Source organism: Camellia sinensis, chromosome 5, assembly GCF_055761805.1.
Source record: "Camellia sinensis isolate YWXY chromosome 5, ASM5576180v1, whole genome shotgun sequence".
Classification (NCBI taxonomy): domain Eukaryota; kingdom Viridiplantae; phylum Streptophyta; class Magnoliopsida; order Ericales; family Theaceae; genus Camellia; species Camellia sinensis.
Window position 1 is genome coordinate 208,287,431 of NC_138965.1, and position 19,965 is coordinate 208,307,395.

Genomic DNA, 19,965 nt, shown 5'->3' on the forward strand with positions numbered 1-19,965 from the left:
AAGTTTAAATGAATTATATGCCCACGAATCTATCATGAATCTAAAAGAAAATCAAGGCCTTTTCATACAAAAGAGATGAGAATAGTTTCTCTCTAGTCTGGATATAAACAAGTGAATCTAGTCTGAATTTATAAATTATGCCGCATCAGTATTTTTTTTAAGAGTCCTGCTCAAGCTTACATATTATGCCATGTGAAAGAATATTGAGAGTATAATAATGACACCATTTACTAATATTGCAAATGAGATTTGTAAGTATTCTCTCAGTAATATAACAAAATTATGATCTCTGCAACAAAATAAGATTGCTTATTACCGTTGCATCTAAAATTTACTCATGCCATGTGGGCATTTTTTTGTAGACTAAAGGTTCATCTCTTTTTGTAAACAATAATTGTTGACACGGCACAATCTGAAAGCACAAATTGAATTCTCTCCAATCAACAAGCTCAAAAAGAGAGAGAACCCAGGAACAAAACTATACCTAGCAGTGACAATGAAGGTTATCATCCGACAGGTTTTGCAAGCAAAGGCAACAATCACAAGCCCCAAGTGAACAATGTGAGTAGAAACCATAGCACAAGGACTCCCAGAGAAATGGGGCCACGAAGCATATCCTCATCAACAAGGAGCATGATGCTCTTCAGCTCTGCTCATCAGAAACCCAAATTATCAGAAAATGGAGAAATAGAGATGAAGTAAAAATAATTTCTTCATAAAATTTTGGGACATTTTGAGCTTCCTTGTACACCACTGAAAACCAAAATCCAAATTGTTTCACTTGTGCCAATCAAGCTCAAATTCAAAAAATGTAATAAAACTCTATGACACCAACTTCACACCGTGTATCTTGAGGTATGATCAATAAGCCTTGTAGATATGATATCAAGTGTTTGACACTTGAAGAATTTGGTTCAGTTGCTAGGGAATGAACATTGGACTCAAAGAACAATGCCAATCCAATAGTTTGAGTGACTATTCAATCTCTTGTATTTGACCATCTGCAGCAACATTGAGATCTCATCAGCATTGCTGAATTGATTGAATCAGAAAAAAAAAAAAAAAAAAAGCAGCAGATTCAATAGGATCCGGGGAAGGTCTCACCAGCAAGACAAGCACCAAAGTTTGCTTCAGCATCAGCCTCGGAGTTCAAATCCTTTTGAAAATTAAACAAAAAAAAAAAAATTAGAATGTTGTGAAGAGTAAACGTGGCGAAAGAAACAGCCACAGGAAACTATGGCGAAGCAAGTAATTTACCACTCTACTGGTATCCTAATAAAAAGTTCTGGATGGATAGAATTGCATAATCACATACAAAAAACCGTATGGCCAAAAGCTATCATGCATTTGGTGAAGAAATTTACTTTAACATACCCGCAGAACATGATTGATCTCGAAAGAAAGAAACTTGTCCTTCAGTTGCTTTGCCTCCTCATACAAGTTGGACATGTTTTGGTGTCTTACCCTCCATAGACCCTGAAGCTGTTCCATAAAGTATTCATAGTAGGAAAAGTTAAGGAAATGAACAATTTGACTAATTAACAACATGAAAAGGACCATCATGGATAAGAAAGCAAATATCATTGAAGATAAATGCAATTTGCACTAATTGGCTTTAAGCATGGAACATCGCGATCAGAAGTTGAAGTGTAAGACTAAAGTCCCGGGTTTCCCAGCTAGAATTGTTCCTACGATAATCATAAAGCTTTATTCACCAATCAAGTCGTTGCATTAGAATACTTTTTGAAAAATAAAATAAGTAAATAAATAAAACTAAATAAGTAAAAAAATACAACTTCCAACAAACAAAAGTAAATAGAATGCATTGTTAATTTGAATCATGGATCGACCTTGACACCCAAACCCAGTTTCTTCCTACCTTCTTGTTCTTGTAGCACCGTCAACTTGCATTATGTATCAGGCAACACATTACAACTAGACAGTTGAACATGGTTGACATGACAAAACTATTTTAACAATTCTTTTCTCACCTTGAATTGTTCAATGCTACCTTTAGTTTCTCATAAATGCTTATATATATTTTTTCATTATTGGTTATTCAATTGCCCATCAACATCCATAACACCACCCTACCTTTTTGAGGTTGTGCTCATTTTATGAACACGCAGTTTCTTTACCAGCTAACAATATCACAATGAAGTAAACAAATAACCAATACATGGAAATTAAAAATGAACCTGCATACAAACGAGTTTGGAGTCCCCCAAAACACGTATATTTGTAAACCCTTTCTTGAGTGCATATTTCAGCCCTAAAATCAAGGCTCGATATTCAGCAGCATTATTGGTTGCTATGCCCAAACCTTCACGCAATCTACATATCTATACAAAATGCAGAATTACAGACAGCAAATTTGGAAAAGAATAGAAAAAAAACTAGAAACCCCCAAAGGTTCGACTATGTACCAAACTTCCATCATCAGCTCGCAGCACAGCTCCTGCACCAGCTTGTCCAGGATTTCCTTTTGAAGCACCATCAAACTCAAGAATACAAGAGCGCTGCACGGAATCACAGAAATCATGTCAAACCACAAATTCATGACAAGTATCAGAATATAACTGTACTCATCAACTGATCCTGACAATACATTTTTAGAAATTTATTGTCTTACCAAAATAAATAAATAGGCAAAGAAGGAAATAAGAATTCCCCCATTAATTAATTTTATCAAAATTTCAAGAAATTTGTGATATGTAGCTCTATCCAATGAAACTCAGAGACTTTAACTAACAAGGAAAAAGAAAAACAAAGGTATCGTTTGGTAGAGTTTTAGAATTATGATTTGAGAATAGAGTTGTATTTTGAGTTTGTGAGTTTTGGAATTATGATTTGAGTGTGGAAAATTTGTTTGGTTTTGAGTTTTGAATTGAGTTTGGAATTTTTGATGTGACATATGATATTTGATTAAAAAACTTACAACTCATAACCAAACACACAACCCAAAATTCTATTCAAAGCTCATAAAAAATTTAAAAAAATTTTGAAAATATTTTTTATTTAAAATATAAAAAATAACCAGTGCCAATTGCCCCCCCCCCCCAAAAAAAAAAAAAAAAAAAAACAAAAACACTGTTCTGGTCAACCGGGAGGACCACCGGCCAGACGTTCGAGAGGACGACCGGATAGGCCAAATTTCAAAATTCAAAACCCTGCCTGGAACGAGTTTTCAAAAGTGGGTGTGGAATTAATTTTTGAAAGTTGTATCCAAACACCACACTCAAATACGGGGTGTGGAGTCATGATTAGAACTCCACACTAAACACAACCAAAGTATTTCGTGTTAGTCACTGTATCCATTAGGAATCATCAGAACATCCACTCACACCAGAAGATAGAACTTGGGCCATGACTTGAGGATCTTCCTTGAAATGCTTTCTCAAGGGGTTATAGACAGATGTTGATCCAGCTGCTTCCTGCAAAATAAAATACACATAACCAAAAAACATGCAGAACAGCATCAAGCCAACAAATCTCCTCCAAGGTATATAACCCAATATACCTGCAACTATGGCAAGTCTGAGTCATCTCATATGCAAACCCACACTATAAAATAGGCTACAGCAAGGTCAACGACAGTGACCCTTACTAGTTCATTAGTGGTTGAAAGAAAAAGAAAAAAAAATGGGGCAATTACAGCTGTGAAGAAATCTTCTAAACATGTGCAAATGCTATGAGCAGTCTAAAACAGGAAATCACTCAACTTCTGCTGAAGTTTGTCATAAATCTAAAATATAATCTGAGGTTAGAGAACCCAACTCAACATTCTGCCCTGCTGATTTCAATTTTTATTCGTTTATCACATGGATGGAACTGGCTACAACTTCTACCGAAGTTAAAACTGATTTTTGTTTATGTCTTATTTTTTGGGGGAGGGGTTGTATTCTACCACAAAGAGACCTTCACAAAAGCTACTACCATTTCCTCTTTCATTTTCAATTTTGGTTCTTTAGTTTACATGCCTTTTCTTTTTACTATTATAGAGAAGCTTTTCTTCTTTCATTGTTGAGCTGGCATCTCACAACAATGAAGATCTCAATTTACAATATCAAAGATAATTTAAACTTTAAATGACTACTTAATCTATGACTGCGAAATAGTGAATAGAGTAATTGAGCAATTATCTGATACAATAGATAAATAGCTACGACTGCAAAATAATAGTTGCAGTCAGATTCCACTTGAACAACAGGGTTTCTTTTGAGAACCTTCATCACTTTGAAAAATTAAGTTCAATCCTATGAGAAAAAACAGACATGACGGAGAAAAAGGAAATGGTAACGGTCAGATAGATTCCACTTAACAATGAAACAGTTGTAATTCTGACCAATCCATTGAGCATGTCTTCAATCACAATTTTTTATGGTCATAACAGAGTATCATAGATTTATTCATAGCACTGAAGGGGAAAGAAAAAAAAAGCAAACAAAACACTGAAGCCCCGAAGGGAACACTCAAGGGAAAAAGAGACATACATAACAGATAATTACAGATAATAGTTCCCTGAATGATAATTAAGAAAATTGATGGCTATGAATCTTATGATAATATGCAGCTGAACTTCAGGTGTACGAAAGGGAATAACAACATTCACAAAGTAAATTCTTATGGTACACTAATGTCACTTCTTGATTATGTTCTTGAAAATACATGTTTCCACTTCAGAAGTTTCTGATTTGGAACTTACCACACTTTCTGCTCCCAGTACTTCATGTGACCTCTTTTTTCGCATATCCTTGTTGGATGCTTCACCTTTTGAAGAAGATGGTTGCTGAAAGCAAAATGACAACTCTCTTAAACATGTGATCAGTTAGAGAGAGAGAGAGAATAGTCATTCATCATCAGCTAAATTCCAGCAGTTTTGACTAGAGTTTAATATTTCAAGGATTAGTCCCAAGCCCAAGAAAGGATGGAGAGAAAAGATTTGTCTTAGGAAGAAAGAAAACATAAGACACTAATTCAAACTTTCATGAATATGATACAAAAATAGGAAAAGCACTTCACTTAATGTGAAAATTTGCAATAACTTTAAAGTTTTTAATTACTATGCAGATTTTTTTCTTTTTTCATGGCAAAATGTATGGTCACCAAGAAAGACAAATTAATAACTGCAAACTTGATAACAAATATGTCCAACAAGGTTTCCAACTCTATAGCCGCCACTGTAAATGCAATATTATTAAACCATGTGACAACTTCAAGGGCTATTCCTCCAGTTTCTTGGTGGCTATAATGAAGTCAAATGCACAATTTCATGGTTGTAAGATAAGGGTAAAACTCCAACATTTGATATTTGATATCATCAATGCAAAATCATTTATGCAATCAAAGTTCACAATCACATCAAACGGACGAAGACAATTACTTCTCGAATAATGACAAAGTTTCTATTATGAAATCTATATAAATCACTCACCTGAAATGGGCAAGGTATGAGAGGGCCAAAAATATCCTCTTTTAGATCTGCAGCTCTGATGGAATATAGAGCATTCTTAAGTCCACAAGAGAGAAGATATTCCTCAGTGTCCTTAGGCATACAGTGTCCTTTGTACACACTGACAGGAGGATCACATATCTATCAGGAAAAGAAAAGAGCTCATCATCTGTTTATTCCATTTCAACAAACAATGAAAAACAGTACATCTTCTATCCTAAACTTTCTAATATAGCCTATGATGATCAATTTAGCAAAGAAGCAAGCAACATATATTCAAAAATACCACCAGAGAACATATTAGCACACTGGCATCTTCCAACAAACTTCTCATTACTTTACTTTACTTTTTTTAAACAAAGACCACAGCACCCATGGATGCATTTCCAATACAATGCAATCAAACAAGAGTGAAATCACAAAACAAGATGGAAACTTCTTGAAACAAAGAGGTTGCCTGATATCCCCCATCAAGTACTAGAGAGTTAAATATTTTAGCACATCTATTATTTGATTTAGATAAAGCTTGATCAATTCACTTAAAATTTAAAATGCACTTAAAATGATCTTAATTTTAAGTTAGGACTCAACATATCACTGAATCCTTAAACACTCATCATGATGTAGTTTTAGATTTCAATTTTAATTATAAAAAAAAAAAAAAAAAAACTAAATCACTGAAATTCAAAATTCAGAACTTAAAATATTTCAGGCTGTCAAGAAAACAATTTTAGAATAACTAGTTTAACCAATGAAATTTCAAATGGACTAAGTTCAGACATCAGTAAAAATCATAAATATGCCCACACAATCTGAAGCTCTTCTGCAACTTTAAACATTTTTTTTTTTTTTTGTTGATAAATCTGCAACTTTAAACATTCAATAAAAATGTCAAATCCCAAATAAGAATAAAAAAAAATTATACCATCAAAACCTAAGAAGTACGGACACAGACACGTGACATGACACGAACACGAACACGCGGACATGTAAATTCTCAAAAAATAAAGGACATGACACGTTAGGACACGTTCAAAACATATATTTTTATATTTTTATTATATGCATAGTTTTAAAATATTTAATATATACTTTATGTCAAATATTTAATTTTATCAAATTCATCAACCTTGCGTATGCTATTTTAGTAAAAAAAAAATTAAAAAAAAAAATTTAATTTTTTCAAAGAAATAATACTCAGCGTGTCCTAAAGTGTCCTTAGCGTGTCCTCAACGTATCTCTTGCATGTCCTCATTGTATCTCAACGTGTCCGTAGCGTGTCCAAAGTGTCTTAGTGTGTCCGGTGCATGTTATCTAACACGTGTCGGACATTGTACGCGACCTCCGGAGAGGCGTCCGTATCAAAACCATAATAAAAACACATTAGTTCTATATATATACACACAGAATACAAATCCGGACAACAGAAAATATGGTGCGAAAAAAGAATTACCGAAGATCCAACTTGAGCCTGACATTCACTAAGACTCTTGTAAACACCAACAATATCCCCCTTTCGCACAACAAAGAACGCAGCCTTCTCTTCCTCCATCACTGGTTTTGGTTCCAACTTTTGTGAACGAGACTTTCTTCCACCTCCCTTTCCAGATGAATAGCACTGAACGCGCAACTGAGTCAACAAAAGCTCCAAACGAACCGTTCTAATACTAGCATGCTCAAAGCTAATTTCCCATGGGGGAGTTGAGAATCCACACAATGAACTCCTACCAACAAAACCACCAGTCCTTGAAAGTATAGCCGCAGAACATGCACGAAACAAGCAGTTCATCACAGAGTATTTTTCCCCAAAATTTCCAGATTTCTGGCATATCAAATTTTCTCAAATGAATACCATTCTGATAAACAGGGTTCAATATTTCATTTTGAAGGTAGAAGATTTTTCGGTAACAATCTTAACCCTTTGTTTGTTTCCCAAGAAACAGAGTAAATGAAATTTGAGTCACGAGTCTCATCTCGACTAACTGAATTGTTGAATTTGAGGTTTTAAATTTTTTGATTTTCAATGTCCTAAATTCCAATGATTGTAAGATTAAAAAATTGGATTTTATTTTATTTTCCTACATTTTCTTAGCAACCAAACGGAGAACTTATAGGTGAAAATGGTTTAATCAGGTTTGGGATCAAAACTGGTCCGTTTGGTTGCTGAGAAAGAACAAGAAAATAAGAACCCTAGCTAAGTAACAAACACTGAGCAACGAATAAAAACATACCACTTGAGATTAGGAGATGAAGCTGTGCCTACTGCCCAGTCTGCGAAACTCTCTTCGCGGCCTCAACCGTTTAGAGAGAGAAGAAGAAGAAGAAGAAGAGAGAGAGAGAGAGAGAGAGATAGGAGTTTTATGCCGGGTGGGATTTTTACCGGGTCTAACCGGGAGGGTTTTGGTTCCTTTCTAGTTTTATTTATTTAAAAAAAAAAAAAAAAAAACTGATTAAAATTTTAAAAACAAATTAAAAATGAAATAAAAACCTAACCTTCTTTTATCTTTGTTTTAGTACTAAAATCTTAATTAACCCCATTTTATATAAAAAAAAGAAAAAGAAAAATAATTTACTTGAGTAGGAGAAGGAGAGGATAATGTCGCATAGGTTGTAAAATGAACTAAATTACTTAATTTTTATTCTTATTTGACACATTAAAATTTTATTTAAGATCAACTTGCTATTTAATTAAATAAAACTTTTTAAGTCAAAATTATTGTATTATTACTCAATTCAATAATTTTATATATAGTATAAAAAGTCAACTTATTATTAACTCGGATTTGTTTGAGATTGATTCAAAAAGTTAAAAAATCAAATTTAAACACATTTTTAAAAATTGTTAAGTTATCAATTTAAATTTGAAGAACCTACTACTTGATTTAATTCAACTCATTTATAAACCTAATTTATAAAATATTATGTAAAATTACTAAGAAAGTATATAAGACACCAGCAAAAATAAATCCCAAAAAAATTATTTAGAGAAATAGGCTTGTGAGAAAACATGTTAGGCTTTGTATTAATTCTTTAACCAATTCAAATGCCTTATGATTCCTAAAGGTAAAATACTCCATAGTGCAGGTAGAAAGTTGCACATTATCTTTGCAATGACCTGTAATTTCATGCAGTAGTTTTTATATTTTATTTTTTCCATTACTGCTCCATTGACATTAGAATTGAATCCACTGATTACTAGTCTTTCTGTATTGGTTTGGAGATAACTACTGATGCATCAAAACCCTCAGTCTTTTCCACAACACTTCAAAAGAAAAACAAACAAACAAACAAACAAAAACTGTAATTGGGTAAAATCTGAACTAGGGGGGGTTTAAAGTACGGCCAGAATGGTTTTCATCAAAGAAAAACAGTTCATCAGACAACAAATAACGGGAAGAGAACAAAAAATTAATTGACATTCATAACAATCATCTCTCTGGTATACTTAATCTCGTGTTTGCAGTAATGTTCATAGCCATAGCAATCTCAAGGAGAAATAAAAAACTACAGATCAGCTCTGTTCTTTTGAAGCTGAAGAGGCTTGTACTGCATACTTGGAGAGCACACCAGTTAGCAAAGCCTTCTCCTTTATTTTCAACCTGCAATTTGGAGTATTTACAAGGATAAAAAGAGTGAAAAGAAAGAAAAAAAAAAAAAAAATTTGAAGAAAAAATTGCATGTAATCTGTATATAGCAGCATACCTATTTGCAGATCCGGGAATGTTCAATTTTGGATCCTTTGTTCCCTTTCTTTTAGCTACCAACTTTTTTTCATTTCTTCGGACTTTTGCTTGCTTCTTTGAGATTAATGCATCAGAAGCAGACTCGGTTCTTGCTTCCATGCTATCAACAGCATTGTCATCTGATGAACTGAAAGATCCCAAATTTTCACCATCATCTTCCCATTGTGCTTGTACAAATTCATCATCTGCAGCCTTGGATTCATCAGAGGCAGCTACCTCCCACGAATCTGGGGAAGTATCATCAATGTCAAAATCAGCATCCGAGCCTTCCCCCAAACTGCGAAACACTAGTTGAGTAGCACTGTAACTTCTGTCTGATGACTGTTCATATGCTGAGGTGGGAGATTTTGAATTCATAATCTCACATTTTATCTGCTTCTGAATCTTCCCAAAGCTAATACTTTGTCTTGAAAATGTTTTAACAAACCTGTCAATACATAATATCAATGTAAGCATGCAACACTTGCAAAGATCTGACAAATGATCTCGACGTGCGAGTGTGTGTGCATGCGTACATGTATGTGAACTTGTAATTTGATTTTGAGTACTTTGAATATAAACCTATTCGCATCCTCCTCGGATTTTAGATCAACAAATGCAAAGCCCTTGCATATGGGATCCCTCGTCTTTTTGTTTCCAGAAACAGCTGGAGCTATGGTAACAACCCCAGGGACACCTTTAAAAGCTAGCTGCAGATCCCTTTGGATGTTCTTTTTCTTAGGAAGATTGACCAAACGTACACGAAATCCACTTGGAGGTGGAACAACTTCAGGGGCTGCAAAAGTCCAGCATTATGATGCAAAATTAGACTCAAGTTGCCATGCAAAATTAAACTCCAGCACATATATATATATATATATATTTCATACAAATTAGCTTGAGAACAAATTCCAATTCAATCAAAGACCCATTTCAAACCAAGCAGAGTTGACACTGAAAAGCATCAAATTACGTGATCCTTCATAGACTAGAAAATTATGATTCCCATGAGCCCATGAGGAAACTGTTAAGTCACCAATTATCCAAAATGTTTTAAGTTGTTTGGAAATAGACCCAACAATGTATATCAAGTTATCCAACATCCTCCTCCCTCACGTACAACCTCGTCTTGCATGTGCACATGGAGATACAAGTGTCCATACATACATAGAAGAAAGAATACAAAGGAGAAAAGAAAGAATGCAAAAAGAGAAATTTGAACCCAAGATCACCCCCCAACCTGAGCTCTAATACCATGTTAAATCACCAATTATTCCAAAAGCTTTAGTTACTAGGAAATGGGACTGATATTGTGACTTCAAAACACTTTATATAGCCATTAAAACATAGAAGACACGTGCCAAGAGCTAATTTTACAAACATGTAATAGTGAACAGCTACGAGATATGTTCATCTCTGTACGCAACCTTCATCTCTTTCACATTCATGCACAAGATATTTGGCATATGAAAATGTCTCCAGTAAAATTTTGGCATAGAGCAAAGTTGTACCTTCTTTGACAACTCTCTCTCTCTCTTCTTTTGCTTTTGATTGCTCTGGTGCTTCTTCTAAAGGTTCAAGTCAAATGACTCAAATCCAAACAAGTATCTCAACTTAGGCCCTATTTGGTAATTGCTTAAATAGCTGCTTTTTTCCTATTTCAGCCAAAACAAATTTACCATTTGCCAAAAGTTTAAGCTTTTTTAACTATCTATTTTTTCCAAAAAAGCCAGTGAAGCTTACTGGTTAGGAAGCAATGTGTATTCAGTACTATGGCAAATTCCACTGTCAATCAAAAGGAAAGCAAGCTTGCTTGTTTTGAGTTTTCATAAACACTTTTCAAAAAATTCTACACTTTTATTTTTCGTATTTTTTTGTTTTTACTGAATTTTTTTAATATTTTAAACATTTTTTTACTTTTTAGACACACCTAACATAAATACACCTAAAAAATAAAAAAATTATAAAAAAAATCTTTTAAAAATCCACTAAATACCAAAAATACAAAAAAAATACAAGAATTCAATAATTTTTTGTATTTTTATGTATTTATTAATTTTTTTAAAATATTTTTTCATAAATTTTTTATTTTTAAATACATCTAACTAAGATGCATCTAAAAAAAAGTAAAAAAAATGTTTAAAATTTAAAAAATATTCATTAAAAACAAAAAAAAAATACAAAAACTAAAAAACCCAATTTTAAAAAAACTTGAGAATTCAAACCAAACACATTCTTGATTTTATCCGTTCCTAGTTATTAAAAAATTTGGGCAAATGGGAAAAACCAATCAGAAATCAATAGACTATGGAAGATATAGCAAAGTGAAATTCAAGAAGAAACCAAAAACTAACCTCTCTGTTTCTGAGTAATTTCTTTCTTGGAATTAGGGTTTTCAGGGCTGTTCTTGAGCCTATTGATATTAGCAAGCTGAGCTTCCCTACTCTGCAGCATTTCTTCGAGCAGGTTGTCTTCAATTGAAGTATCATACAATTTCCCTTCACCAAACCCAGAAGGCTTGTTCTCAATCCACTTCTTCATATTCATCAATGGCACAAACATCTCTTCATCTTCTTCATCATCATCACCATCTTCATCTTCATCTTCATCGTCAAAGTCATCATCGAAATCTTCCATTTCCAAGAGCCTATTATTGTCTCCTCTTCCTCCACTTCGACCCTTTAAAGCAGAAACACAAAATCTAGTAGGAATTTGGTGAAGAACAGGACAGAAATTGAAATGGGTCAATCCATCTGAGAGAAAAGCGAGATGGGTTTGGTGGGTTTTGGATGGAAAAGGAAGAAATTGAGAGATGGTGTGGTGATGGGTGGTGTTGCATGGTGGCGGAAACCGTCCTAGGCTGAGCATTGTTGGGGGTTATGTCTCTCTCTAAGCTCTGCTACACTGCTTAATTGGTGGCGTAAATATATGTAATACGTATGCATATGGATATGTATACCCGCAAGGTTAGTGCTGTAGCTGAGGAGTTTGCTTCTCCCCAAGGCCCGTTTGTTTTCACACCTAGAATGGAATTGGTGAAAGAATTGTTGATTGAGAAAAATTGGGTGCGTGTGATTTGTGTTTTAAAACATACGTTTAGAAGAAAATTTTTAAAAATATGTTTGGTTATAAATATTTTTAAAAAAATTTCATAATTATTTTTCTTTTTATTATACATTAATCAATCATTTTTTTCTTTTCTCTCTTATTCTCAATCACTTTTTCTCTCATACACATTTACTTAATTATAACAAAATATTAAATTATTCCAAACTCCCAAACTCAAAAATTATTTTCAAAATATACAACTGAACAAATTAAAAAAATTTCTAAACTCTCTTTCCAATTTTTTTTTTGAAAATTTATCTCAAAACACAAACCAAACGCACCCATTGTGTTTATTTGATAACTAGTGAATTACTAATAATTCATATTTGTTTTGAGAGACGAGAATAGGATTAGCCATATAAAATTTCACAAATAGTCTTTATATTATTATTAAATTTGATCTTATACCAACTAAAGAACAAATAAATTTTTACTCAGGATGTTTTGAGAAATTGGTAAAAAATTGACTTTTTTGATTTTTGATTTAATATTTTAAAAAGTGTCACATCACTTTAAAATGACCAAAAGATGAGGGTAGTTTGGTAAATGGCCGAGTTGCGTTTTTGGGTCTTCCCAAATAGTGTCTTCAGTGTTTTTGCACACACCAGCGTTTTTTCCCTAGCCTAAAAACGTAGCTTTTTGTCAAAGTTCCCAAAACGGCACTCAATGTTATTCTTCTTCTTCCTTTTTTTTTTTTTTTTTTTAAATATTAAAGAATTTAACTATCAACTTTTTTTACTCGATGTTATTCTCTCTTTTCTTTTTCTTTTTTTTTTTGGTTGTAAATATTAAAGAATCCAATATCAATAAAATTTTACTCAATTATTTATTTTTAATATTACATGAGCTATATTATGAGGAGATTAAGAAAAATTATGTTTGTTTGTAATATATTTTAGTGAGAGTATTAACTATATAAAATACCATAAATACCCTTTGGTGTTTTTGATATATTTTAATATTAAAAATTATATTTTTGTACTATATTATTTTTTGTTGATATATTTTTTTTGGGGATAAATATATTATTATACTATTTTGTTTTAATATTAAATTAATTTTATAAAATGGGGGACAAAATAATATTTTTATCTCCAATTTTATGGGATTAAATATCAATGCCACCGTTCCCATGGGATTGTTAGTCTCTTCCTTGGAGGCAATTCATAGTCACATGGGACTCTTAATCCCATGACCACTTTCCAAAACAAATATATTTTTTTGAATCCCATCTCACTACTAATCTCAATCCCATCCTTCAACTTTAGAAACAAACAGGGCCTAAAAACTTTTAAGTGTAATAAATTCTTGTAATTTTATTTTAGTTTTAGACCTCACTAATGAACGATAGAATTTTAAAAATTAATCGAAATACGTGTAAACTAAATATATAAAATATCAACATATATATATATATATATATATTATATAATAAGGGAAGAGGATTTTTGAATTTATCCTAGAGACAATTGTTCTACTAGGACATTTTAACGGTCATGATTCATTTCTACTTGTAGATTGTCTCTACTAGGACATTTTAACGGCCATGATTCATTTCTACTTGAAGATGGACGATAGAGATGAAAACCTTCTCACTCACAACTTCTCGCCCAAGAGCCACAAACTTTGCAACCACCCATCCTCATCTGTCGCACCTCACTTTTCCAAATTTCAAATTTCAAAACACACCCATCCACTCCCTATAGAAGAGAGACCCACGCTCATCGAACTCTCTACTCTTTCATCTCTGCCCAAATCCTTCCTCTTTCTCATTTCAGAGAAATCCTCCCTCTTTCATACGCTCTTCTCTCTCTCCTCCTCTCCTCTGACGACGACACCGCTACTTACCGACTACCGACCACCTCTCCTTGCCTCTTGCTGTCATCACTCCTCTCGACTACCGACCACTGACTCTCTTCTCTCACCCTCCTGTTTCGCCTCTCTCCTCTTGCGACGACATTGCAATCATTTAGAGGTAAACTACAACTTACAAATTTGCAATCCATGATATTTTTGCGGGTTTCTCTCCTCTTAGATTTGGGTTACAGTATTTTTGGTTCTTGCTTGAGTTTGGTGATGGGTTTGATATTTTTGGGTTTCAGAATTTTAGTGTTTCTTTTTGAATTATTTTTCATATGGGTTACAATACTAGATGTGTTTGAAATGTTACAGTACTAGATGTGTTTGAAATGTCTGAAATTCTAGATGGATTTTGTCTGCTAGAGAATTAAGGAAATGTTTGAAATTCTAGATGTGTTTCTGGTGAAGTGTTTGACTTGAGTTGCTATTGCTATTGATTTCTACATCTTTGGTGAAGGTGAGTTCTGTTATTGACTTGAGTTTTGTTTATTAGATGGGTTTACAGTACTAGATGGGTTTTGTTATTGTTATTGCTATTGCTATTGACTTGAGTTTGGTGAAGGTTTTGTCTGCTATTGATTTCTACATCTTAGAAATTCTATTGATTTCTATTTCTATATCTGGGATAAATAGCATTGAAAATTTTACATCACCCTCATACATATGTACGTACGGTTACCTCCCTTCTCTCTCTCAAGCCAATATCTCTAGAAAGGAATCTCTATCTCTATCCAACAATAATGAAGGTATATTAACTCTATTTATAATTCTTAGTTAAAAAAAAAAAGACCCATGCCTATGCCCATTATATTTAATTTAATTTTTCAAGAAAAGGGTTTTCCCCCATGTTTATCCGAACAATTGTGCTCTAAGTTGTGGTCAATTGTTTATTTTTTTGCCTAGCAGTTTATTTTTTTGGTATTTATTTGTTTGCTGTCATTTGAATAACCATGTATTTACTTGACGTGAATTTGCTTTCATCATCAGTTGATAAAGAAAAGCTCCCAAGGAAGATTTGAAGCCCAATCCTACTACCCATGACTCTCAGAAGTATCTCTCTTCTCTTATTTTGGAATTCCTTGTTTCTTTATTTTTGTTTTTTATTTTTTTCCCTGGTTTATTTTCACTCACATACACCAACACAAAAACAAACTTTTGATAAACTTTTTTAATGTAAATTTCATGCTATTGATTGATTGTTTTGCTCATTATTCTTTTTTTTTTTTTTTATTTTATTTTTTTTTTAAAAAACTCAAGTCATAGCAGAGTAACATCTATAAAGTAAGCACACTGTATCGTATGTTTCATTATCTTTATCTACCATATGTTATTTAATACTTTGTTTTTTTGTTTTTTTTTTTTTTACATTGTGTAATGAGTACATCTAACCATAAAGGGGTGGAGAAATTCTGTTTCTCCCCTGTCTATGCTTCCATTCACCTAGCTATGTTTACTGGGTCCATGAGAATATCTTTGTTAAAATTTTGTTAGATAGTGGATAATGACATATGTAGGGTTATTATTTTGGTTACTAATTCTTTGTTATTTGGTTTTTGTTCGATTACGGGATTTTACTAATTCCTTTTTTGTTTTTTCCCTCAAGGTTGGTGTTGATGGTACTTGAGGTCTACAACTAGATGGTGTTGATGGTACTTGAAGTTTTTTTCTAGAGCTATTGCGTCCATTGATAGCATTGATTGCTTTTTAGGTATTATAAGTGCTTTTTAGGTATTATAATGATCAACAACATTCAATTGAATAGGTCATAATTTATGAAAACAGTAAATAGCATGCTAAAATACTCTCAAATAAAAATCCTTTCTATAGTACATGTTTCATTAGTTTCAAATTAGGAAGATGCTATGTAAAAAAATGCATATGGTATGCCTTTTATGGCCGCTAAGTTGGCCATAAATGTTTGAATTACCTTTGCTCAAATAAATGTAAGTGATTTGGTTTTGGTTTGGTTTATGTATTCCACTTTGGTTTGATTGGCCATAAATGTTTATACATATGAAGTGTTGTTGGCATGGATAATAAATAATTAATTATGATTTTAGATTTATTTTTTAATTTTTATATTTTTTTCTTGCTGTGATTTTGTAATTTTATTATATTTTATTATTTTTCTTGGTGTGATTATGATTTGGTTTATATATATTTTTTATTATTGTAATTTTTTTTCAGGTGTGATTTTTTTTTTCCAGGTGGTATGGGCATTCAAGTTTATTTTAATGAATTAATTATTGGCAGAGCTTTGTTAGGAAAAAAAAATTATGTTTCTATGTTACTTTTGTTAGATTGATTTTCTTTTTTTCCTGTCATTTTGTTTGCTCTTTCTCTCTCATTTCACATAATGCAGCTATTTGTTCCGGATAGGAAGTTTCATTTGCAGGTAGGATAGAGTTGTGGATGCTAATGTTAAAACCTGTTCTTGGTTCTCTTACCATGCAAATTGATCATTGAGAAGCAGCATATTATTGTCCGAACTTCAAAGTCAAGTTTTTGTTTTTGCATCATGCAACTAAAGTGCTTACTTTATTGCAAATTACAGGTGGGTCGAAAAGGGAAAAGACTACAGTAGCAAATGTTTGTTGATATGGACTATGTGATGTAGTCTTTGTTTGCCATTTATAAAAAAATAAAAAAGAAAAAGATATTGTCTTTATTTGTTGATTGGTAATTTTTAACTATTCTTTTGTTTCTACTGAATTTTGTTCTTCTTTACTTACATTTATATGAGTAAAAAAAAAAAGAAATTGTGTCATCTCCATTTTCAGGTTTTCTTGATGAACTTGCAACAACTTCATAGTGTCCATGACATCACCTCCACCACTGCTAATCATGGACACCACCATTTTTGTCTGAGTAAGTTGCCTTTGTTTATGCACCTCTCTCTCTCTCTCTCTCTCTCTCTCTCTCTCTTTAAAAGGTGCTACGTTTGCAGGGGTGGTGGAGATGTTGGGCTTGATTGCTGCAAGTTTCTTAATTCCACAAGTTATTTCAAATGATTAAAGCATGTAGAATTTATATAAAGCATTTGGATTTGTTTCTTGATACTTCTATGGTTTGTTTTTGGTAATTTTCCATTTTAATTATGTTCACACTATTTTGGAGCTTAATAAGTTGGTTTCTTTAAATGCATTCTTGGATGTTTAAGAACTTAAGACTACACATGTACGCTGTAACACCCTCAAAATAATAGATAAAACCCATCTCATTAGACATGCATTGATATAAAATAAGCTAACCATTTCTATTTATCAGAGTAATTCTACAACTGTATTACATGTTAACAACAAAAGAAAATGCCCTAAGGGCTTACAACTTTCCAAGTTAACACTTGGTTACAAAAAGAAGAGTACTAACTCAATACATATTAAGCCCTTGGCTTGAATTTACATGTAATACATCAAAATAAATAAAAGAAGAGTCTTCAACTCTCATCAACATCCAAGCTATGTCCTTGGAAGTGGCATACTACCTGTACCTGAAAATAATGTCCCATAAAGGGTGAGCCAACGCCCAGAAGAGATATGCTAAACACAGTATGAGCAATAACTAAGACATTAGCAATTGATAAATGTTCAATTTTCATAAACCAATTCATTACCCATTTCCATCTCATGACCACTACGTTCATGTTTCATTTCAGTTTCCACTTCTTATCAATTTCACAATTTACATCAATGGCTCAAAACCTGGCCAACTACTTATATGAGACAGTGACTCATATTAAACATTTCCCATTATCACAATAGATAAACATACAAGTTGTATCAACATCTCAACAGGTAAGCAGACAAGCTGTACCCACATTTCAACAGATATGCATATTAGCTATATCAACACTTCCAATGACAAGCATATGAGCTGTATCAACACATTATCTGACAAGCATATGAGCTGTATCAGTGGAGTCCAACCCCTATCTCCTCCCAAACAACATTCGGTTTAGAGGTCCATCCCCTATTTTTCCCTAAACCGTGGAGTACATCCCCTATCTCCTCCCACACACACAATGCATTTATACACAAAGGTCATATACACAATCAATCAATACATAACGTTAATGTATTCTGTCCACCGTCATACTCTATGACATATCCAATTGATTAGTTTTAGTTTGCCTAATCATCATGCATTGTCTACAACAATCAAAACTACCCTCCACCGGTAGCCCAAGCAATTATTTCTAAACAGATAATAAAAGCTCCAACAGATAAAATATCAATGTTTTCAAAAGAGAGCGATTTATAAATCCAACTCCATCATTTCACAACATAATGAGCCAATTTCATTATTTCCAACTCAATTCCATAATTTCACAATTTCCCCAAATTAATTATACCAATTAATTTATTCAACCAAATTAGGGTTTTCTACCCCATTTCTCAATATTGACCCAATGGTCTAAATATTAACAACCAACATCAATAACACCATTTGAAACCCAAAATACATATTATGAGCCCAAAATCACAAAACCCTCTTTAACACATTTTGAAACCCTAAGTCCCAAAATTTTCCAAATTCAACACTTTATCAAAACAACTAAAAATCTAGGTTAAAGACCATAAGAGTGAGTAGGAATCCCTACCTCAAAGATGAGACCCAAAGAAGAAGATGGTGAAAACGAAGTTGCTCCAAACCACGAGTTTCTCGGATCAAAAGATAGCCCTCGACGATCAACAACCTTTTTGTAAAGGCCAAAGGTGAGGAAAACACCCTAGCTAGATCAATATCTAGAGAGAAGGCAAGGTTTTAGAGAGAGAGGCTCTCAAATGGCCTTTTCAGAAAAGTAAGAGAGAGAAAGGATGAGAAAAAGTGATTTAAAACCACCTCACAGCCAACTGATATACGACATTCCCGCTCGAGCTGAAAACACAACGCTCGAGCGTCAAGAACAAAAACTAGGTCCGCTCGAGCGCAAAAGGACCCACTCGAGCTCCAAGACACAAGAATAAAGTAAACCCGCTTGAGCGCGAAAACCAGTCCACTCGAGCGTAGATTTCCTGCTCCCATAACTTACACCCAAAGGTACCACCCGCTCGAGCGCCACCGCTCAAGCGTAAAGAAACCCGCTCGAGCGTAAAAATCACACCTGCAGAAGTTTTGCAGGGACACGAAAAACTGGGAGTGTGCAATATCCGCTTGAGCGCAAAAGGACCCACTCGAGCTCCAAGACACAAAAATAAAGTAAACCCGCTTGAGCGCGAAAACCAGTCCACTCAAGCGTAGATTTCCTGCTCCCAGAACTTACACCCAAAGGTACCACCCGCTCGAGCGCCACCGCTCAAGCGTAAAGAAATCCGCTCGAGCGTAAAAATCACACCTGCAGAAGTTTTGCAGGGACACGAAAAACTAGGAGTGTGCAATATCTGCTCGAGCGCAAAAGGACCCGCTCAAGCGGAACAACCAAAAACCCGGTAACAAGATTTCAGACCAAGGTTTAACCGACCTGTTCGAAACAAGCCCAACACATCCTATAACTCAAACAAACGGAATTTAAGGATGACAACAAGATAGATACAACTACCAACTTCACGGAACCGAGTCCGGAATACAACAGAACAGTAAAGGGACAACCGGGATCGCTATATACGCATACACATGTTGTCAAAGTTTATGCAATATTTTCTGTCTAAATATCTCAAAATAGAATGACTATGAGGATCAATAGATGTATTCCATTCCACTGCATGATTTTTTGTGAGTTGAAGAGGCATTTGAGTGCGACAAGATGAAAAAAGAAGAGAGAATGTGATAGTGCTATTCTTATATACAAGATATATTACCTTTCTTGGTGAAAGTGTCATTGTC

General features: G+C 33.6%; 2 protein-coding genes across 7 annotated transcripts; both read right to left on the reverse strand.

Annotated features, from left to right (window-relative positions):
* Window positions 1-210: 210 nt before the first annotated feature.
* Window positions 211-7,898, reverse strand: LOC114262561 (uncharacterized). 6 transcript variants are annotated; one of them, XR_014330960.1, is made up of 11 exons: window positions 7,684-7,898; window positions 6,906-7,197; window positions 5,435-5,593; window positions 4,706-4,789; window positions 3,345-3,434; window positions 2,427-2,519; window positions 2,199-2,342; window positions 1,375-1,482; window positions 1,105-1,156; window positions 843-1,001; window positions 211-649 (listed from the first exon to the last, which is right to left on the reverse strand). XR_014330960.1 is itself a non-coding variant. In XM_082871360.1 (10 exons), exons 2-10 carry the CDS (start codon window positions 7,002-7,004, stop codon window positions 976-978), a joined length of 855 nt encoding a protein of 284 aa, XP_082727486.1. In that variant the 5' UTR covers window positions 7,005-7,197; window positions 7,684-7,898; the 3' UTR covers window positions 211-975. The 6 variants fall into 6 exon arrangements, 4 of the variants coding, with proteins under 4 accessions (XP_082727486.1, XP_082727487.1, XP_028058728.2 ...); XR_014330958.1 differs by having other exon boundaries at window positions 6,906-7,274; window positions 7,684-7,853; XM_082871360.1 differs by having other exon boundaries at window positions 211-1,001.
* An 882-nt stretch (window positions 7,899-8,780) lies between these two features.
* LOC114262562 (RNA-binding (RRM/RBD/RNP motifs) family protein) lies at window positions 8,781-12,275 on the reverse strand. The gene is made up of 4 exons (XM_028202928.2): window positions 11,529-12,275; window positions 9,757-9,970; window positions 9,155-9,622; window positions 8,781-9,051 (listed from the first exon to the last, which is right to left on the reverse strand). The coding sequence occupies exons 1-4, from the start codon at window positions 12,040-12,042 to the stop codon at window positions 8,964-8,966; spliced, it is 1,284 nt and encodes a 427-aa protein (XP_028058729.2). The 5' UTR covers window positions 12,043-12,275; the 3' UTR covers window positions 8,781-8,963.
* Window positions 12,276-19,965: the final 7,690 nt, after the last annotated feature.